General features: G+C 42.7%; 1 protein-coding gene across 3 annotated transcripts in view; it reads right to left on the minus strand.

The window, feature by feature from the left end:
* The window catches only part of FAM219A (family with sequence similarity 219 member A), a 92,909-nt gene that overhangs the window by 23,994 nt on the left and 48,210 nt on the right, over positions 1-20,705 (minus strand). For all 3 annotated transcript variants that reach the window (XM_036402715.2, XM_036402714.2, XM_036402713.2), the window contains exon 2: positions 15,048-15,147. In XM_036402715.2, the coding sequence (XP_036258608.1) occupies positions 15,048-15,147 (100 nt within the window). The remainder of the gene's footprint in view (positions 1-15,047; positions 15,148-20,705) is intronic.

The following is a 20,705-nucleotide window of genomic DNA, read 5'->3' on the forward strand; positions in this document are numbered from 1 at the left end:
CACCACAGGCAGCCTCAAAGCAGAAAGGATGGGTGCTAAAGCACTGCTGGCTTGTGCAAGGTTTAACATTGCTTTTGGGGGCCTGTAAGTGGGAATTTAGGCAAAGGGGAGGCAGGTGTTAGCAAGACTGAATGTGAGCCCCCTTCTGTCATGCCACACACTACTGATCTTGCAAAGACTCATGCCTTTTGATTGGCAAATGGGCCCACCTCCTTCAAACAGCTGGCAGGGGAGGTTCCTGATTCTGCCTCCCAGCTGCCTGCTCTCAACACCATGGCACTAAATGAGGCTGCTGGCAATGCTGCAGCTGCCACGTCCCTGCTATCTGACCCTCTCTCCTAAATGAACCACTGAGGCAGAAATGCTGGACATTTTTACCTGCCTCTTGAAAGGCCAGCTGTATGCACTGAAGGAAGGAAAAAAATCCCAGCTTGGATTTGCTTATCAAAAGACCATTAGCTAAGGACTTTCTAAAGCATTTCTAAAAGAAAAGGAAGGAGACATGCAAAAGCAATACAAGAATTATCATAATTTTTGTACTCCTTGCATGCCTGGGTCAGGTATATGTTGGGCCACAGTGAGCACATGTTCAGCTTCACTTGGCACATTTGAGAGCTAAAATTGCCAACTGCATACAAACATAAGGTTTATTGTTGTACAGCTATCTATTTGGCTGCCTGACTGGAGCTGTGGTAAGATGAAAGGAACAACAGAGTTGTGAGAGTAGAAGAAAAGAGTAGAGAAACAGCCTGAGGGTGTCAGCAAGCAAGGCTTTATTGCAGTAGAGCTAAGGGACTAAGGAGTGTGCATAGAAGACACAGTTGCTTGCCTGAGGAAATTAAGAAAAAAGTTCCTACTGTGCATAAGGACTACAGGCATACCTAGAATGGTGGGTATTTCAGTGATGCAGAGTTCCTTTTAATTACAATTTCAGTTTGAATTATCTTTCAATAATTAAGATATACAACAGGCTTTAAGGTCTCTGTATATACAAAGTATACAAAGTCTCCGTATATACAAAGTCTCTCTGTATATACAAAAGTATATACAGAGACCTAAGCACAGTGAAAGTGGATTTAATTTAATGATGAAAAAGGGAAGTGAAGAGGGTCAAGATATAAAAAGGACTTTTTAAGGGTCAGGGACCTTATTAGGGGCTTTATAAGAAATGACTTGCCTTCTCTTCAGTCAGATTGTGCCACTGGGTGGACAGACAGATGAAGAAGAGATGATGGTGGGAAGATCCTGGCTGGTTGCTGATGGAGCAGGCAGCATGTGCAAGGAACAAAATCCTGCAGACTCCAATGTAAAGCAAAAGACAGCAGGGAGGTATAACCTCAAGGCCTCCTGAGATTTTAGAGAGTCTTTGAAAAGATACAAGATTGCTTTGTGTTTCTTTTTGCTACGCATTCTCATAAAAGAATCTAATTTTCCATTCATAATCTGATTTGAATCAAGAACACAGGTTTCCATTGCCAATCAACTGTATGCAGGTTAACACCATCAACTGTTGTATTTTTTGCCTCATTATTTCTCTCCACACAAGCATCAGGAACTTTTAGGTCATACTGTATCTCAAATTACCCTGGGGACAGAAAACAAAGCTGTCAGGTTTATCTGTCCTTAAGACAACTTCACTTGTGAAGTGACATCAGAAACTCTGAATTGGAATGTCTGCAGGAGAGATGTCTGCAGAGAGTGGGACTGAGACACTGGGTCCCCTGAGGGAAGAAGTTCAAGTGCAGGGAGGATGGAGGAGCTGTGGTCTCTACACACAGACACATGCATGTTCAGTGACTCAAGTTTGGAATCTCTTTCTCTCACACTGTGCTGGAAGGAGCCTGGTTTTTGCCAAGACCCAGACAGAAACAGCGTTAACACTCAGCTTTCCGGACAGCCTCTCCACCCCACTGATGCTGGCACAGTCAGTGCTGAAAAAGGAAAAGCTGTGAGCAGAGAGAAAGCAGGGCAGAAAATATTCTCTGCATTCTTTGAGGCTTCTAACAGCTGCATTTGTGAGGTGAATGGAAGGGTAATACCAGGCTTCAGGGAATAAAAAACTTTTAACTCCTCTTCAGCAGAGGTATGAAGGAAGCCCAGGGACTGACAGCCTTATCCTTTCCAGGGAAGGCACTTAAGCCAAAATCTGAGGGCACTGGGATCTGAGGAACTGGCTTAAACAGAGCTTCTCCTTGGGCAGTATGTGCACTGGGAGAAGGAGAGTAAGGATCATAATTTTCTGATCACTCAATAAACAATCCAGCAAAGCCATCTGATTGAGGAGACACGTCCTGACTTGGAACTCATAGGGATAAAAATGAGAACAAACAGAAAAGGAACTCAAAGTAGCAATTTTCTATCTCCTGCATCTGTTCCCTGGGTGCCTGAAGTCATATTGACTCAGCCTGATGACAGAAACAAGGTTTCTTCCTGCCAGGTCTCCAGGGTCCACTAAAAAATAAAGGAAAGCAAGCTGCATCTCCTCCCCTGACCACACTATGACAAAGCTGTCAGAACAGCTCTGACAGTATCACGCCTGCAGCAATGTCTGGTGAAAAAGCCACAGAGAGCCATTGCTCTTCTACAGTCCTCTGGAGAGAACTGTACTGGAAAACGGAGCCAGAAAGTATTTTCTTCTGTGAATTTAATTTATTTCATGCTTAAAAGCAGTGAATTGGAATAAACAAGACCTCCAACAAAGTGTCCCTGCTTTGTCTGTTCTGGAGAGGGTGCTTTGTAGTGGCAAATTCCAGTAACATGGAGAGGTAAATTTGGGGGTTAAATCTAACACACTTTGCTCACTGGAAAGGCCTCAGTGGTAAGGAAAAAGACTGTGGTTTTTGTACTTAACTTACAGTGTTAAGTGCACTCTGCTAACTTTGGCTGACCTTGAGAAAAATAGTACTTAGGATTTACTGCTGACTTCATAACCTGATCATACGGAACAGACCTCATGAAGGTCAACCAACATCTAACAACAGTGCAAGGATCTGGGGATGTGAAGGAAAAGTCAAAGAAAATAGCACACGTCAGTGGTAGATAGTGCCCAGGGGGCACTTTCTGGAAGTCTCTGAGGACCACTTGAAAACAATTGGGTAACTTCAACACTGCTGGACTGGCAGAGGGACCTGTATGTAGCAGACCCCAGAGGCTTTGAAGGACTGTCCTGAATAATCTTTTTTTTTTTTAGTAATATCAGTTTACAAATCATGTACTCCTGAGTTTTAGTTTTTAGGACCTCAAATATTCTCTGTTTAATTTTTCACAATTCTGTGATCCTGCCTCTGAATTATAGAGCTGATCTGTGAGGTCTGGCAAGTTGTTCTTTTGTAGCATCCTGCCTTTGAAAAGTTTTAGTATTGTTCTGTAACCTTGGTAATGTTTTGTTTGAACAAACAACTTTGTTCCGAACTCTTGGACCATGAGGGAGTATTTATTTTTTCTGCACATCAGTTTGCTGCAGACCAACATTCACTTTTTCCCAAGGCAACCTCCATACATTTAACAGTCTTGAACACTTGCCCGCTGCCTCCACTCCTGCCCTAAAATCTTCTCAAGAAGATCAAAATAGTGCTTTTCACATTAAAATAGTCAACCTCGCCCTCCAGGATGGATTTTAATCTTCTTTGATTCAAATCCATTCCCTCATTCTACAGGGAAAAAACCATGGAATTCATAAAGGAAGAAATGTGGGATGGGATGACTCATTTGCTTTTGTTTTATTCTGTGTCTTCCATTATTTGTGGCATGCAGCAGGTAGGGATCTGTGTGTGACAACCAGCCTCTGGGTCATGATCTCTTTCTGCAAATCCTCTTAAAAATCCAAACCACAGATGAAAAGAATCCTTCTGCCAATCTAAGATAAAAGTGTCTTTCCCAAAGGCTAGCTGAGACATGACCAACACCAAGAAGAGCTCAAATTGGTCTAAAAAATGGAGATGTTGCAGAGCCACCTTGGTAGCTGCTTGACTGTCACCTCACACAAACACATGCACAAACACTTTAATTTGGTTCTGCTTTGTACACTCTGTTAGTGCCCTGTGCTAATGCCCCAATGTTTTGCTAGGACACAGTAGGTAGAAGAAATCAGCTGCTTGCTCATATTACAAAATCATTCAGCACTAAGGAATGCAAGTTAGGAAACATATCTGTAAAAGAACCAATCTCCTTGTCTCTGCACTGGAATCAGTAAGACATACAAGCAAAAGAGAAAATTAGTTTTAACATGTTTTTAAAATCAATCAAGAAAGTTTGGTGAATTAAAGAGAAAGAAAAAGCAGTAATTAAAACTTAAAAAGAACATTCATAATGAAGTGAAAATCAAGCAGCAGTTGTGTTTTTCTTGTTTACCAGGGGACATATCAGAAGACTGCTTTATGCCAGTTCATGCAAGTCACCTAAATCTACCTCTGCAAATCCAGCTGTGGTTATGCTAGGAATCCAAAGGTCTAACTAGACAAAATGTTTTTGGTTTTTTTTGTTTGTTTGTTTGTTTTGTTTGTTCATTTTGGTAATGAACAGAAAGTATATGACATCTTAAAAAAACAACCTGGAGTCCTAACCAGAAGCAGGATCACCGTTTTCTAGTCCTGCTCAAAGCAGCATCAGCTATGGGATCAGACTGGGCTGCTCAGAGCTTTATTCAGTCAAGATTTTCAAAACCTTCAGGGTTGAAGATGGCACGATCTCCCCAGGACACATTTTTCATGCTTGACTGTCCTCATGGTGAAAAAGGATTTCTGTAAGGTGAGAAAAGTAACAGGCTGGGAATGAAGTACCCACTGATGCTCCAGACAATTTACTCCCAGCTCAGGCATGATGCTATCATTCCTCAATAGCACAGAGGAAGTTTCACATGGAGCTTTTCCTCAGAACTCCAAAGTCCTGGTCATGTCCCATTGGATGGTCATAACCAGGTAAATGCAAACAACTGGCACGGTGCTTTGCTTCTTTAGCCCTGCCCTTTTCCTGTTCTCTATCTGCCCTGCTTTGAAGCAGAGATTACAGCCTAGTTCTAGGTCAGATGAATGTGCTGTAGAGGGTTCAATTCATTTGGTCAAGACTCAGAGCAGTCACAGCCTTCTCTAATCATGACCCCAATTTCCAGGGAGACGGGACCTCCCCAGTACCCTGGACTGTTTAACTGCAGATGGAAAAAAGCACAGTGCCAACAAAGGAGCTAAGATCATCTCCTTTCGTTGATCTACCTGTTCCAATGAAGGACAGGAAATCCAAAGGACCCAAAGTCAAATTCAAGGACTGTGGTGTATTGTAGCTTTTCTGCACACAGGTAAATGTGAGTCAGCTATGTGAGCTTGGAGGAAACATGACATCTGCCTGCACAGAAATAACTATGTCAAAGTTTTGCTTTCACATTTTCCTTCAACCCCTGCCCTACAGATCAGAGGCTGCATAAAGCCACTCTTCAACCTGGGAGCTGAAGCATTCAAGCAGAAAAAGAAACTGAACTTGAGTCTTTCCTGTTCTGGCTGAAAATCAGTAGCTAAAAAAGGCATAGGTGCTTTGTGACATGAGTCTCCCAGACTTTTTACAGTCCAAACCACCTTGTGAATTAGACATGAATTTGTGAAGAATTCTGGAGTCATCAGTTATAAGTTCTTTTAGTCAACTTAAAAAAAAAAGCGCTATGATTTACTAGGGAGTCTTAAGTCCAGGATATTTTTCTTTTAAAAAATGAAAGCAAACCTGAAAATCCAAATTTTAAAGGCAGCCTCCATCATGGACTCAAACTACCCATGCTTGACAGCATCACTTTAAATATTTAGTATGCTTGCCCTGTTCAAGACACACTTTTAGCAGTGTAATTTATTATGTCAAACACGGTTTCTCAGATGAACTTATACAAAGTACAATTGTCTCACTTGTACTTTTCATCTGTTCTCTCAATTTTCTAGTTCTAGAACCAGTATTTAAAGTAATTAATAGAAAATATTTCCCTTTTTTTTAAAAAAACAGCTCTTACTTTCAGGCAGGGTAAGTGATTGGGAACAGAGAGGGGCTGTTTTCTGGCACCTGTGAGACTTGGGAGCTGAGTTGCAGCCAAGGGGCTGCCAGCAGCCCACAGCTCTGAAACACCTGGTGTGATTAAACCTTCTTCTCACAGCCAGCTCACAGTTTAATCATGGCAGAAAGCAGTTTAAAACTCATGAGCTTCAGACTAGTGAGCTAGACAGAACTGCATCATTCCTCCAGAACACATTAGCAACTACTGACTTGATTATACCGATTTCACAGTTATGATCAAAAAAAGAGGGTATGTGGGTTCTGTGGAAAAAGCAGGGATTGCCTTCCATTTAGTGCAGAATGCAGAAAAGAAATCAAAGTTATATCAAAAAACGAGATGGTTTTGGGTTTACAGTAGAGTTGTCTTAAAGCCCTGTAGAGGATTTATTTTATTGTGCTATAAACAGTGTTACTTTATGAGACAAAGGGTTGGAACACTCACAAAGACTTAGGCTGAATCAATTCAAGTTCCTGTCATGGTAAGCAGCAAGAGGGATAAAAAAGGCAGAGAGCTAAGGAAAATAAAATTTGGTCAGAGTTCATAGATGAAAGGGACATGAAGAGGAAGGCAGGCAGGAGTCACTGAGAAAAATGGCTCAGCTGTGCAGTCTCTAAAAGTGAGATGTATGATTTCACTGATGCAGAAAGTGGGAGGAAGCCTGGGAGAGGAACAGTTCGCAAAGCAGTGTGGAGACAACAGGAGTCTACTACTAGTAGGAGGTAGACACAAACAGATCACAATTATTACACAGGTTGGAGATGATTATTTGACAAAGACTTGGATCCATCTGCCAAGAATGTATGTATTACCCCTCCTTTCCACTTGTAACTGGACCTGGAAAAAGCATTTTGTCTATGGGGCATGTTTCCTAAAAGTCAGTTTAGAAAGAGGGTTTGGACAATGCTCAAACATTTTAAAATTTGATCAACAATTCCTGCTTTTCCTTCTGGAAGATGTTTCAAAAAGGATACCACAGCTATTTTGCACAGTACCAGGTTGCAAAGTCTCATTTCCATGAGTGATGCAGAAAAGCATACCCTCAGCACAAGCTACTCAGCCATGATGCAGGCACCACTTAAAGCTTTTTGAATGATAGTTGTGTTTAACAACTAGAGAAATGGGATCAGACTGTCCAATTACTGCAGTGACTTTTTTCTTAAATAAAATTTTATCATAGTAAATATATGGCATCTGTAAAAATAGGTTTATTTTTCTTCAGTGGCCCTGCTTTATAGAGCATGACTGCCAAGCAGAACAAGGAAAGAGCTGTGCGAAAAGACGGAGGTCTGAAAGAAACAGACAGATGCCAAATGACTTTCTACACATGGCACAGTAGGAAGGCTGTGGTCTTTCCTGGAGAGGCCACTGCCCTATTCCTGTCAGGAGTGAAGTGATTGTCAGGACTCTGAAGGTTCAGAGGCCTTTCTGCACAATTAGTCCTGCTATCCTCACTACAGCTTAATTATCACTCCTAAAGATTCTCCATAAAGCAGTGGTGTTGGTTGGTGTAAGAGGCTGAGACACTGACAACAGCTGAAGCTGTTGAGTTGCTTCTACCAATCTAACCTAGAAAACATGTGTCCAGCACAGGCCCCGACTGCTCCATGTCTTCAACCAGCTCTCCTTCCATGAAGAAATACAGAGTGGTTTCTTCTGTGCTGCCTCCTGCCTTTGGGAATTACTCCTCCCTAGACCTCTAGACCAAAACTGATGGACATAATGAAATGTGGCTGTTGCTGACTGGCCAACAACTGTCCTTTGTTGCTGCTGCAACAAACATTTCTTGTGGCACATCTCCCTGCCTGCCACCTTAGAGCTGGGCCTTTCAGGCCCTTTTGCTGCACCACGGCTGGGTCTGGAAAAATGGGGCTCTGCTGTGCACTGCTGGATGTAACACTGTCAGCTCTGCCAGGAACAAAGCCTGGGGTCAGAAGAAGGGTTCCTTGGGTGTACCTCTGCTCATGCTCAGGTGAGGTCTGCATCCAGGACCACCAGGGTACCCTCACCTAACAAGGACTCTACTACTGACAGGACACATGATATGGATGACATCCTTGTCTTTTCTGCTGTGGCACACCAAGGTTTCTGTGTTTTTATGAATTCTGAGTCTCCAAAGAATCCTTTAATATCTCAGAGAAGCAACATGAAGTTTTCAGGTTGCTATGAACATATCCTCTGTCCATAAGGATAGCAGCTAAAAACCAAGAATTGCAGTGAACTTACTGTACCAGGACATGCTCCTCCCCTTTGAGAAGTGTATGTTATCTCTGTTTCGTAGAGCTTGATCTGCTGATGGAGCATTTTAGTCCCCACATTCAATAAGCAGACAGTAACCTTTCCCTGTTAAGACTGAGAGTGCAGCACAGAGAAGACAAAATGGGAGCCCACATCACATGAAAATCAGAACAAATTCAATTAACCATCAAGCATAGTTTAAGGCTCATCATTAATCAATCAAACACATTAAATAAATGCATCACCCAACACCGTCTGTAGATGCTGTGGTCTCTTCTGGAGCCAATTTACATTAATTACACTGGGCTATACTTGCTTCTCTCAACTGCTAGGCAGGAACTCATCTACTTTTGGAGACATCAGAAGGAACTACAGAAATAGTAACACCTGTGTAATTCAGAACTGGGGAAATGTTACACTGTGGTGGAATAGGTGGAACCTACATTTAAGGACACAGGACTTTGAGGAGCCAGAATATAGTATTACTGCCCTTTTCTGAGTTAATTTTTTTGAAGATACCAACATCTGAGCAGGCAGCCTTATCATCTCAACTGCTGTTCATCTTTTTAATGTCAGGAACAAGCTGTAAATCACCTCTGAGGACCTCTTTCTTTTAAACCAGTTCTCTACATGCTTCACAGGAAACAGTGATGAGAGTAACATGTACTTGTGTAATGAGACCTCTGAACAGACCACTGTGTGGTGCTGCCTGCTGGGGTTAGGCTTTGCTAGACCAGGTACTTTTTACTGTCATCACTACTTACTTCTTTAACTGATTTTTTTTTTCTCATGTCCATCAGAGAATCTCAATAATTTGCTCAGTTTGGTTTTCTTCACAACCTTCTGAGCTGCTTCTCATATTGAGGTGATTTGACTGTGGTGGGTCAGACATAGAAGAGAACCTGTAATTTGCAGTTCTGGGTTTCCCCTTCAGGCATAAAACCCCCATTCAGACTCTGGATGTTTTGGCCCATTCTCAATACAAAATAAAATAATATCTTCAGGATTAGCTCTCCTTCCTATACGATCAGACTGCAGGTAGCATAAAAATATGGACTGGCTCAAGAATAGCCAGGTAACACCCCAAAATTATCCACTTACATTACAGCTTCCTTCTTCACGACTTTCTACCTGAAGGAGTATTAGCCAAGTGTGGTCTGTGCAACACAAGATGTGAGTGGGTGTGAGCCTCTTGGCTCGTGATGTGTGTTGGTACCCAGGAATGTGTCATGGGAGAAGTGCACATACTGTGGAGGGCTAGGCAAGGCCAGCCAAGCCCTGGTGCAGTGGCATAACAAATCAAGCAAAATTACAGTGATACGAAAAGCCAGGTCATTTGGTGAATCTCATGCCACATCATTCCCATATGCATATGCTCGTGCTCTGCTCCTGGGGTTTGCTGACTGGAACCTCTCTTCCCTCTGTCTCACTCTCTCACACATTCCCTCCTGCCTGGATGTCTCTGCTGAAATCCAGTGATTGCTTTGTTACAGTTTGTCAGAATGGCTTTACTCCTTACCCAAGCCTGTCTCAGGCACCTCTTCCTTTCTGCCCCTCTACTTCTTTTCTAACTAATCTGCAATAATATGCCTGTCAGAACGGGTTTTCTGCCCTCATCTTTGCAGCTCTGTCGGTAGACAGCCCTACTAGCCTTAATGTGATGCAGCTGCTCACTCTCTCAGAAAGAGCCTGGAAATATCCTACAGGAAGGATGCTACCATAAATCTGTGTATTTCTCTTATAAATGGAAAGAGTAATAAGAGATGAAAAAATGTTTAAATAAATTCCTCTCAAGCTCCACGAGACTTCTGAGTAGTGGGCTGCACTACTGTCCTCATGGAGAAAATCAATAGCAGTGCTGCATTGCTCCTGCTCTCTGGCTTCCACCTCGCCCTTCCCCCTGCACACTGCACGGACTGTGTTCAAGGAAATGGGTGCTCCCAGGGGAGCAAAATGGCTTTTTGCACTTAAGGTAATGATGTCACTTGAGGTCGCCATGCAAACAGTTATGGATATGAAAATCTGCAGTTCTGTCAACAGAGCTGGAACCTGGGGACCTAGCTTTACAGTTGGAGCCTTTTTATAAAATGTTTCCCTAATTTACCTACAGAGCATCTTCCCAGAAACAACAGCTGCTGTACCTAATTAGCATTAATCACCTTGTTACAGAAGAGCAACTGGGAATAGTACAGTACTTGAAATACTGACAAAATGATACACTAATGGCATTGATCTGTCCAGTCTACTTCAACTTCCCCTTTATTATTCTATTTTCTGTATGAAAAGCTTCAGAAAGCACAAGTTTTGGAGCAGACTGGGAAGTGATGATGCAGAAAAGGAGCCACAGATGGAGGCAGATACAGAGCCTTTTAGCCTACATAAGATGCTCACTGCTGGCTCTGTCTGTGACTGCACTTCCCAGCTCTGCATCTTGACCTGAGGCAAAAGTAGACCTGGAAGGGGATCTCTGAGCACTGCATCCTTTTGGGCAGCACTAGGAGAGGTTGCTCTGCTGTGTGCTTTGTGGCTCTTCAATGGAGAGTTTTAAGACAAGCTCTGAACACACACCCCACCCCAGGGGAAGGGGTAAAACACCTACACCAATTGAAAGATTAATCTCAGAAGCCACATGGGGCAGTCTGTTGTTTACTAGGATCAGAGACCTTCTGTAAAGTTTCAGCCAGAAATGCACCAATTTTGTTAAGTTGAACCCTGAGGGCTTTGTAGTTCTGACTGATACTCCTGGTACTATTCCTCTCTGACCACAGAGCAATTCAGTATCTGTCATGAATACACTGCAGCAGGCTGGAAGGCAGGAGCTAACAATACAGACATGCCATCAGCCTCTGTCCCGTGATAGATTATATCCTCTGTTCACTTCAATCTCCACCAAGATGGGGCTCAGTCACGAATTAGTTTTGTCCACGTCAGACACACCAGGGAACACCATTTTCTATGTCCTTGTGACAGTGTTTCTGCTGCTTTTTAACCCTATCAGCTCTGCTTGGTCTAAGTGAACAGCATTCCAGTAACATCCTTGAGGTGTGATTCAGTTTCTTTAGCATAGACATTCAATTTTCACAAACTTTTATGGGCCCTTTGAGGAACCTTCCAAAAACGGTGCCTTATTCCCTATCTAATCCAAGGAGGGGAGGTGCTTACACCTAAGGCCAGAGGCACCTTGGAGGGCTGAAGGCTGCTGTCAGTGTCTCTGCCTCTCTCCTACATGTTCATCTGCACACAGGCATGCAGGACATTTACTGCCAGGCTCCCAGCGTGGTGGATGTGCTGATGAGCACAGTCCCTCATCCCACCTGTTGCCTGTTTTACAGCACTCCAACCAATTTCCACACTGCCCATTCTGTTTTAACACAAACTAATGTCATGACTGCTAGGAAAGACAGACACAGACTGTCTGGGTAGGGATTTCAGACCAGAAAAGGGAAATTAAAAATGCAAAATAGAAAAGCAGATGGCATAAGCTTCATTAAAATAATATCTCATCTCCTGGGAATGCTAGGAGGATCTGTTGCCTTCCAGTGGATGTGGTGCCCTGAGATTTACACTTGGGAATTATTCTATTCCTCTCTCCCTCCTTATCATAACTCTCCTCTGCTTTCAAAAGGCTTGTGGTATGTGCTCCATCTGGATATGGCTCCTAATAAGGATGTGCTGGAGACATCTCCTAAGCACTAATGTACACCCAGCCCCCAACCCTTGCTGTCAGGCGTCTCCTTATCAATGATCTGAAAGAAAGAAAGAAGCAAGGCTGAGCATAGCAGCTCCGGATAGAAAGACAAAGTGGGAGTGCTAGAAAAGTGACAAATACATAATTGATATGGATACAGTATCAATAAAGGTTGAAAATGATGACCTGTGTGAACTCAGAGATCTTATTTCCCCTTGCTGCGAGGTTCTTTCCTTGATGTGGCCCTAGCATCAAGCACTATTCCATTTATGAAGCAGGTGCAACCTTTAGGAAGTCACCAGAAATACAAGACACCCGTGAAGCTTTTCCTGTATCTAACTGACCCCCCTCAAGCAAACATGTAAGCCAAACATATTTATTTAGAGGGGAAGAAACAACCAAGGAAAAGACCACTCAAGCAGCAGGTTAAATCTGCGTGCAGTATGTGCAGTTTTCATGCTCTTTCTGTCACACTTCAATCACTGCAGCGTCTGGAAGTAAAAGTTGTATTCATGCTGGGTTGGTATTTAATTGAGCTCACTTGAACCAAGCTTCCAGCAAGCACATACGACAGATTTACACACGAATCTTTGCAAACTGAAAAATGACATTTATCAACCTTCCATCAGAACATTTGACATTTGAACAATTGATTCTGATTTAACAGTGAAAAATGCCACCATCCATATGGAAAACCTGCAATAGGATTAAGCCCCTAGTTGCTACCATCCCCAACAATGGCTTTGCCAGATAAGCTATTAAAAATTTATGTACTACCTTAACTTTTTCTAGCCTTAAAGAGATTAAAAACAACCCTGACAAGTTCAATCCAGAAGGAACAAAAAAATCTAGTCAGAGGAATGGGGGCCAGAGCTGGGAGATGCACTGATTAAGCTTCTAAAAAATCGAAGAGGCTGGGCAGATTTTTAGAATAAGAGCAGCAGGAGCTGATGTGGATTAAAGGCATGTTACACTGGCCATAGACAATACTGTTAGTCTCATTTTGCCTCAGATAACCTAGAGCTCATCTGAGTATGGCTAAGAGTAGAGAGCCGGTCCAAGTGCCACTAGGTATGTGTTCACTTCATTAAAGAGGAACACTGTTTTCACAGAGATGTGCTGGGGCAGACTTCTCTCTGGAGAAAAGGCAGGAAGATGCTTGTCAGCCTTCAGGGCAATTCCTCTTCAGCAGGTAGGTTTCACCCCCTGTTATCTTCATAAGCATACTGTGGTCAGCACTGAGTTCACTTGGCAGAAGCACCAAGGGGAAAGGAGGTCCTGGCAACAGTGTGCCTCTACTACAAAAACTGCTCAAACACTTCCAGTACCTCCCTTTGACTCTTCTTGCCACTCAGCACTGGCTAAATGAAAGAGAATACTTCCTATGTGGGAAAGCAGAAGTTCTGGCAGAAAGAGCTAATAATTCTCCTCTATCTGATTCCTGGAAAAAGCTGGTAAATTCTGCAGAAGTGTGACTGTGGCCTGTTTTCATGTATTAGTCCATTTCAATAATAGTAACCTTACAATCAACTGATGTAGTCATCCCCAGTTGATAAATGTCAGCTTACAGGACAGTGAGTTTCTCCTGTCCTATTCTTCTCATTTCTATTATTCCAGTTTTCATGTTTTTTTCCTCTATGCTATTTCGGAGTCTTTATCATACTTATTCCTCCCAAATATGCTCCACTAAATTTTCTCTGCCGACTCCTGCTTTTTATGTAAAAGTCATTAATGAACATATACACAAAATGGCTGTTGGAGAACTTCATTAGTAATGTCCTTTCTTCTGATACTTTCTCCTTCAACACTACCTGATGCGTATTGACTTCTCAAGTTTCTCATTCTAACAGCTTTATTTATAATACTGAGATTGGTTAAAGATCTACCTCAAATTACTCTTCCATTTAATTTGTATGAATTGAACTTCTTTACCTTGAATCCAAATCTATTTTCGATGATCCTAGAATGGTGTCATGACTTACCAAAGCCAAGTCTAAAAAAGCACCATTTCCTGTCAGGTTAGTGAATCTCAGGAGGATATTTCATTTCGTAGAAAGTCAAAAATATTGCAGACTTACCAATAATAGCATCAATTGCTCTCTAACCTGTTCCCTGGTGTTAAATTATCCAAAACAACTACTGAAGTAGTAATTATCTGTCTAGTAACATTAAAGAACTATCTTGGCAGCGAAAAAGGATCCTGGTGGCATATGGCATGCTGGCAGTAATAATCTTTTACCAAACTATGAATTGCGCTGTCATTAACACACACTGCTGCTCCCTGCCTTTTCCTGAAAAGCAGCCACTGTTTCAGAGTATTCATGACTTGCATAACCACCCTCAATCAGCAGCATCCTCTCAACGTTACTTGCTCTGATATGAAGGACAGCCAGGGGACTCCTTCCTGCTCCTACTGGGAAATTTTCCACATTTAGCTTTCCATTTTTTTTAGCAAAAAGCACACTGTTCCTTTGGCTTGTCTGTCATCAGGTTCTTGAAGCTGTGTGGCTAAATAGCTGCTCAGGTTTTGGAGGCAGACAGGCATGTGTGGATTGCTCTTGTAAGCATTAGCCTTGAAAGGAAGCAGGGTCTTGTAGTAACAGGACGATTCTGCTTCCAGAATTAAAAAATATTGCTCAGAAATAGATGAGTATTTGTGTGGGAACCTTTATGGACTTAAAAGTCCTTCATCTCGCAGTAAAGCAGCTCTTTTTCTGGTAGTGTCTCAACTCCCTGATCCTTTCCCTTTTGTTGCAACTATTCTGTCTTCTCTTCTTCTTACAGTCCCTCCATATTATCTTCATTCTCTATTTGGCCAAGCCTTGATCTCAGCTTAATAGAAAACCTGTAGGTTTAAAAGAACCATCCCTTGCTTTTAAGGCATTGCTTCCTTTCTTTACCACATCCATGGATACAGGGGCTTTCCATGTTTGTAGGTCAGTTCCCTGAATCACAGCAGCAGAATTACAATGATAAAACTGCTCTGTGAACTGCTTGAGCCTTGATGGCCTGCTCAGCCACATGCACAGAGATCTGCATATGTTCCTGTCTTTCAGGCCTTGGATTCAGCCTTTTCACTCTCCATCAGCACAGACTCACCTAATTTCACTTGAAGTGGAGATGGCTTATAGTTCATGGCTACAGTCTCCCCCTCTCTCGTATCACAATCTCTGTCCGAAATAGCTGCAGCTGTTGGATCCTGTTAAGAAAGAACAGAAACAAAACAGAAAGGTTTAGCTGATAGTTCTGCAGCTTCTTCTCTGAGTGGCTATTAGGTGACTCCACTCCCTTCACATTCAGAGTGAGCAAAGAACATGCCAGTGTTTTGAACACTGATACCCAGGGGCAAAACACAGAACTTTGGAAGCACATTTATTATGTTAAAAGTACCTCTGGAAATGCCAAATTTCAACATCAGGCTTATATGATGGATGATACCAGGAATATAATGTGGACGGTGGGTCACTAGTTTAAATTCAGCCTGGGCTGGCAGTTGTCCCAAATAATTTTCACATGATGACTCCTTGGGGTGTTGTATGAAACATGTTTACAGTTTCAGATGAATTCCAAGTAGACCACTCAACTTCAAATTTCATGGCTGACAGGAAAGATCTGTCAGCACAGTACCTTTCACTGTCACTAAAATTTCCCCCCTGGAAAACCAATCTCCCCAAACACTTTCTGCTCCAGCCTACTGGCAGACAACATGTATTGAACTCTGTGGTACAGCACATCAAAGAACTTGAGAGAGAAACAAACTACCAACTCAGACAGTTCTACTACTGATAAAAATAACTGAAGTCCTTTCACAGCAAACTGCAAACCTGTTGAACTCTCTCACTTAGCACCATAGTGCAAATTAAAACTAGTTTTCAAACATGTTCTAACTTCCATCTAGACGACAGAAATCAAATTGAACATGCAGATAGATAGATGTGTATTAAATTTGGGCATATCACAGTTAGAGATGCACAGGCAAAGAAAACATTCAGCATTAGGTCCAATACATGAACAAACCATCACTTGTGAGAAATCATACAAGGCATCATAAATTAAATACTAGAATACTATTTCAAACTATTGAATTGATATTGTCTCTCTCAGTTTCTGGAGTTTTTATTTGTACACAATTACATGTAAAATGCAACTCATCATTTGGCACTGACACCTGTATGCAAAGCAGAGTCACTGAGTTTCAAAGCAAGGTTACATCACTCTTCACTCTCAGTAAAAAAAACAATCACTTGTTGAGCTACTCAGTGCACATTAGCTCTTTTAATACACTGTGCTTAGGAGATAAAATGTAATTTTTGAATTAGGCTCTAGCTTGGTGGAAACTAGTTAAATAACATATGTAATGCTATAACATTTTATGAAAATCCTGCTCCTTTGCACTATCCAGTAGACTTTGACAGTACTTAAAATGGGTGGTGGGTACAAGATCTCACATTCAAGGACAATGCTGAACAAAAGACAATTTCTTCTGCTTTCCTCTAATGCAGTCACTGCTGCAGTTTTCCTCTAATGTAGCAGTTTAGTGACTGGGTAAAAAGATAAGAGCAGGTTGCAAACCAAAAAACCAGCCTCCAGGAGAACATATAGGCATAAATCATAGACCAGTTCATGGTATCCTTGGAACATGAATCTGGTCTCAAACATGCCCAGAAGGGAATAGATCAGAATCCAAGCTGCAAGAAAGAATCTCAGGGTGTAGCCTCTCACCCTCCAGGGGAAGGAAACACCCAAGATTTGTAGATGCTTGTGGACAAAAGGAATGTTGAAAGTTAGAGGGTCCACAAAATCTTACAAACTTCTGTTAGCAAATGACACACTTGTCATGAAAATTGGTACATTAGTTCTTAGCCTCCTATTAAACACCCACCAGTGGGTTTAGGATAAAGGAGGGAGGTGAAAGGAAAGGGAGAAAGAGATGAATTAAAGAGAGGTAGAAAGAAAGAAAGGAAGAAAAAGAGAGAGAGAGAGAGAGAGAGAGAGAGAGAGAGATCAGCAGTCCTGGCTCCATTGCTGATGCAGATGATGGGGTGTTCAGGGTGGTGGGGTGCACACACAGGGCTTTGTGGGAGTACCTTTTTATAGATAAGTTTCCCTGCACTGGAGCTAAGTTTCTCCCTTTCTGTGTAATTTAGTTACTGTGGAAATGGGCTGGAGGCTTCAGGGTATTTGGTGGTCTCCGTATCTTCCTACATGTCTGCTACTTGACCTCATTCCTACACCAGTGCTGTGTTGTGTTGTGCTAATCTCCAGGAGCCAGGATAAGGATGTTTGTCCCAGAAAAGTGCTGCTCTACCTCCACGTGGCCCCGTCTCTGCCCTATTCTATTCAGTGTTCTATTACTAACAATCCTTAGCTGTTACTACCAACAATCCTTGGTTGGCTTCAAAGCCATCCAGCTATCAGTGTTTGAGACATTCACATGAGCTCCCTTATCTTTGAGCTTCTACACATGGGAACATCTAGATAGCACAAAGGACATGTCTGTCTGTCAGACATGCTGGAATCTCTCCAAGAGGGATGTCCAAATGGTGCTAAGTGGCACCATTTGAGTCCAGGCTTCCTGGATAAACACCTTTTCTCTGCCAATCTGGGAAAAGGCAGGACACAGCAATTTCTAAGGAACATGACTCCAAGACCTGCATGCTTCCTAGTTGCTACTGAACACAATAAGGAAGTCCTGTGAGCCCCAGTCTGCTGGCTGCAGGAAGGCACAGGAGTAGACATATTTATTATGGGAACTGACATAGTGTGATGACACTGTCTCCTGCGCTGGTGCAGTCCAGCAGAGAGTACACTGAGTTTAAAGCCAGAAGTCCACATAGCAGAGAAGGGGTCTGGCCATTCCTAGACTAGCCCAGGTTCACATTGTTAAAATCATGCTAAAACTCTAAATCCAAACCAGCCCTTCCCTTTTGTGGCAAACTGATGTGCCCACGGTAACATTACCTTTGTAGTCAACTTGACCATGACATGAGACATCCATTTGCATCAACAGAGGGAGGGAAGAAATGTTCTGAGGTGCCTTTGAAGATTTGAACTCTGAGCCTGGACCAGTGAACTCAGCTGGAGAAATCTCAAAAATGGGCTTTAGCCCAAACACACAGTAAAGGCTTCCTAGGCCTCCAGAGGAAACCAAGATGATTTTCAAAGAGTGATTATTCCCATTCTGTCTAAGACACTCATCTTAAAAAGACACAAATCTGTCCTTGGAGAAGTGTTTCCCTCTCCCCCCAGTCTAGGGAGAAGGCCTGGCAGCTGGTAGAGCTTCTGACACTGGAGGTGGAAATGATGCAGAACATGGTAGCAAAGTCAGCCCTAGGAATTCTTCCCAAAGGTTTGGCATGACAGTTTTCAGCCCCAGCAGCACATTACAGCTACACAAGAGATCCACAGCTTGAGCAGAGGGATCACAAACACCATTACTGTGGGTGACCACCACTGCATGCATGGGCCAGGCCCACTCCCCCCAGAGAGTAAAACGGATTTGAGAGGAAACCCAGCTGGGCCAGGGACAGTGTCCCTAGCTCCAGTAGCTATCTATCCCTGGCCCAGGAGTGGCAAGACACTATCATATTTCCCATCCATCACTTCACAGACATTCTGCAGCAACTCACAGGACTCCATAGTAACAATGCCCACTGTGAAAACAGCAGCATTCCCACGCCAGCTCGGCTGGAGCTGTCTCTGCACAAACACACTCTGCTTCTGTGCATACTGAATGGATGCAGTTCTCTCTCTACAGCTCAACTGTCCAGAGAAACGTTTATTTGACTGATTAGCCTTTTGCTAGTGAACGCCTAAGAGCACACTGAGATTCAACACAGTCTTTTGCTATTGGAATTCACTTGGCAATTTTTTTCTTTTTCACAAGCCTCCCTACAGCAATACACACAGCTCCGCCCTCAACATCAAAATCTCAGTTACATGGTGTGACTGGTCCCAGGACAGATGATGTTACTTCTTTTTGCTCACTGAGGACAACACAATGCTCCCAAACAAAAGGCAAGTGCTGAGAAGTGCCTGCAGGGACTGTAGATGGCTAAAGATACTTAATATATTTAAGGAATTTTTTTTTTTTTTGTTCCTGAGGCTTCTGTATGTCTTCATTCCTAAGGAAAATATATATTCAATCAGGGCACTGCATGAACATTCGGCTGGGGCCAGAGTTTAATCAAAGTTTTCTCCCCACATGCTCACAGCTTAATTGGGCATGCACAAACACAGCATTTGAACGGTGGGGAGTTTTCTTACTAGATTGTTTGTTTCTATAGGCTCGACACAAAGGATCTTGAAAACTGCCCTCCTGCTAAGAGCAGCCATGTCCCACAGTGTGTGTACCATGTGCCATTTCTGAACATCAGAAATTAGTTCCAGTGAACCTTTGTGGAGCAGGAGTGCTGTGAATCATCAGTATGCAGGAGCACAGAGAGAAGGTGAAAACACTTTAAACTGAAATCTGGGGTTTAAGGAAGATGGCATACTTAGCAGACTTTTTTATTTTTTCTCTTTTAAATAACTTTCCATTTTGCAGTACTTAAGAAAGCATCAGCTCAATAGCCTTTTACTCTTATTACCTACCCCTCCCAATAACCCACACCAGCTGTGGGAGAGGGAATAGCCCCAAATGATGGAGTTGGGTGCTTGGTACAAACTCACCCTGGTAGCACCTGGGAAAACAGAGCTTTCTATGTCTTCCTTCACAGTCAACACTTCCAACCCCTTGCAAGCTTAACAAGACCCCACTTTCCACTCTGCAAATCCTCAGGGACCCCAGTGCATGTGGAAGGGAATGGGCACACACAATTTCTTTGGTCTTCAGCTGCACCTCAAAAACATATGTGTAACTTGAGAAGTCTTTATCTGCCCCTCCTTCTCAAAATCAGTCATATTTACACCTCTTATGAAAATGTTCTCTACTTTGCTGTCTGTGGGAAATTGATCACCAACGCAGCTCTGCTGATTTTTTTCAATAAAAGCAGAGGGGCAGAACTGCCCTCATCCTCTAATCTCAAGGAAAGACCCAGTATAAAGGGCCTGACCATCACTTCTGTCCATAGTACACGGGCTTCTATCTGACCACAATTAGTTGTATCAGTATGAGCCAACTGATCAAGAATATCATCCAGCTAACTTTTCTCTCTGCAGTACCCATCAATGATGTCCTTGTCTTCTGTCCTACTTAAAAGATGCTGGAAGTCTCAGTACCAACACATGTGTGAGAGCTTACAGTGAGGGCTTGCGGCTCAGCAGACATCTGTTTTCTGGAGCTGCCCATGTGGATTGCATACTGCACACAAATGCTAACAGGAAAGGACAAGTCCAAATGTTTTGTTTCTTTCCTACATCAAACATTGAGTCTGAAAAATGGATAGATGTTCTGTGCATGGGGGACTGACTTAGTGAGCAGAAAAACAAGTGAGAAACCACACACCCTGAATACAGGTGTTACATTTGGGTCAAGGAGAAGTTTCTGTAATTCCAGTGCTGTCATTCAGACTCTTGGGCTAGAACATTGTGCTGCTAATAAATATTTATACCTTCAGTCTATGCCCTGGGGAACAGAAAGTGCTGTGCTGTTGGCAGATTCCCTCTGCCTCAAGCTCTACCATGCCAGGTATTCCTGAGAAATCTGGCTATAGAATGCTTCTGGGAAGGGGACTCTGATGTGCACAGGTAGGTATGTAAAATATCACACTGTGTTGGACAGCAGACCTCTGTAGTCTCTACATATCACTACAATAT

This window comes from Molothrus ater, chromosome Z (assembly GCF_012460135.2).
Source record: "Molothrus ater isolate BHLD 08-10-18 breed brown headed cowbird chromosome Z, BPBGC_Mater_1.1, whole genome shotgun sequence".
NCBI lineage: Eukaryota > Metazoa > Chordata > Aves > Passeriformes > Icteridae > Molothrus > Molothrus ater.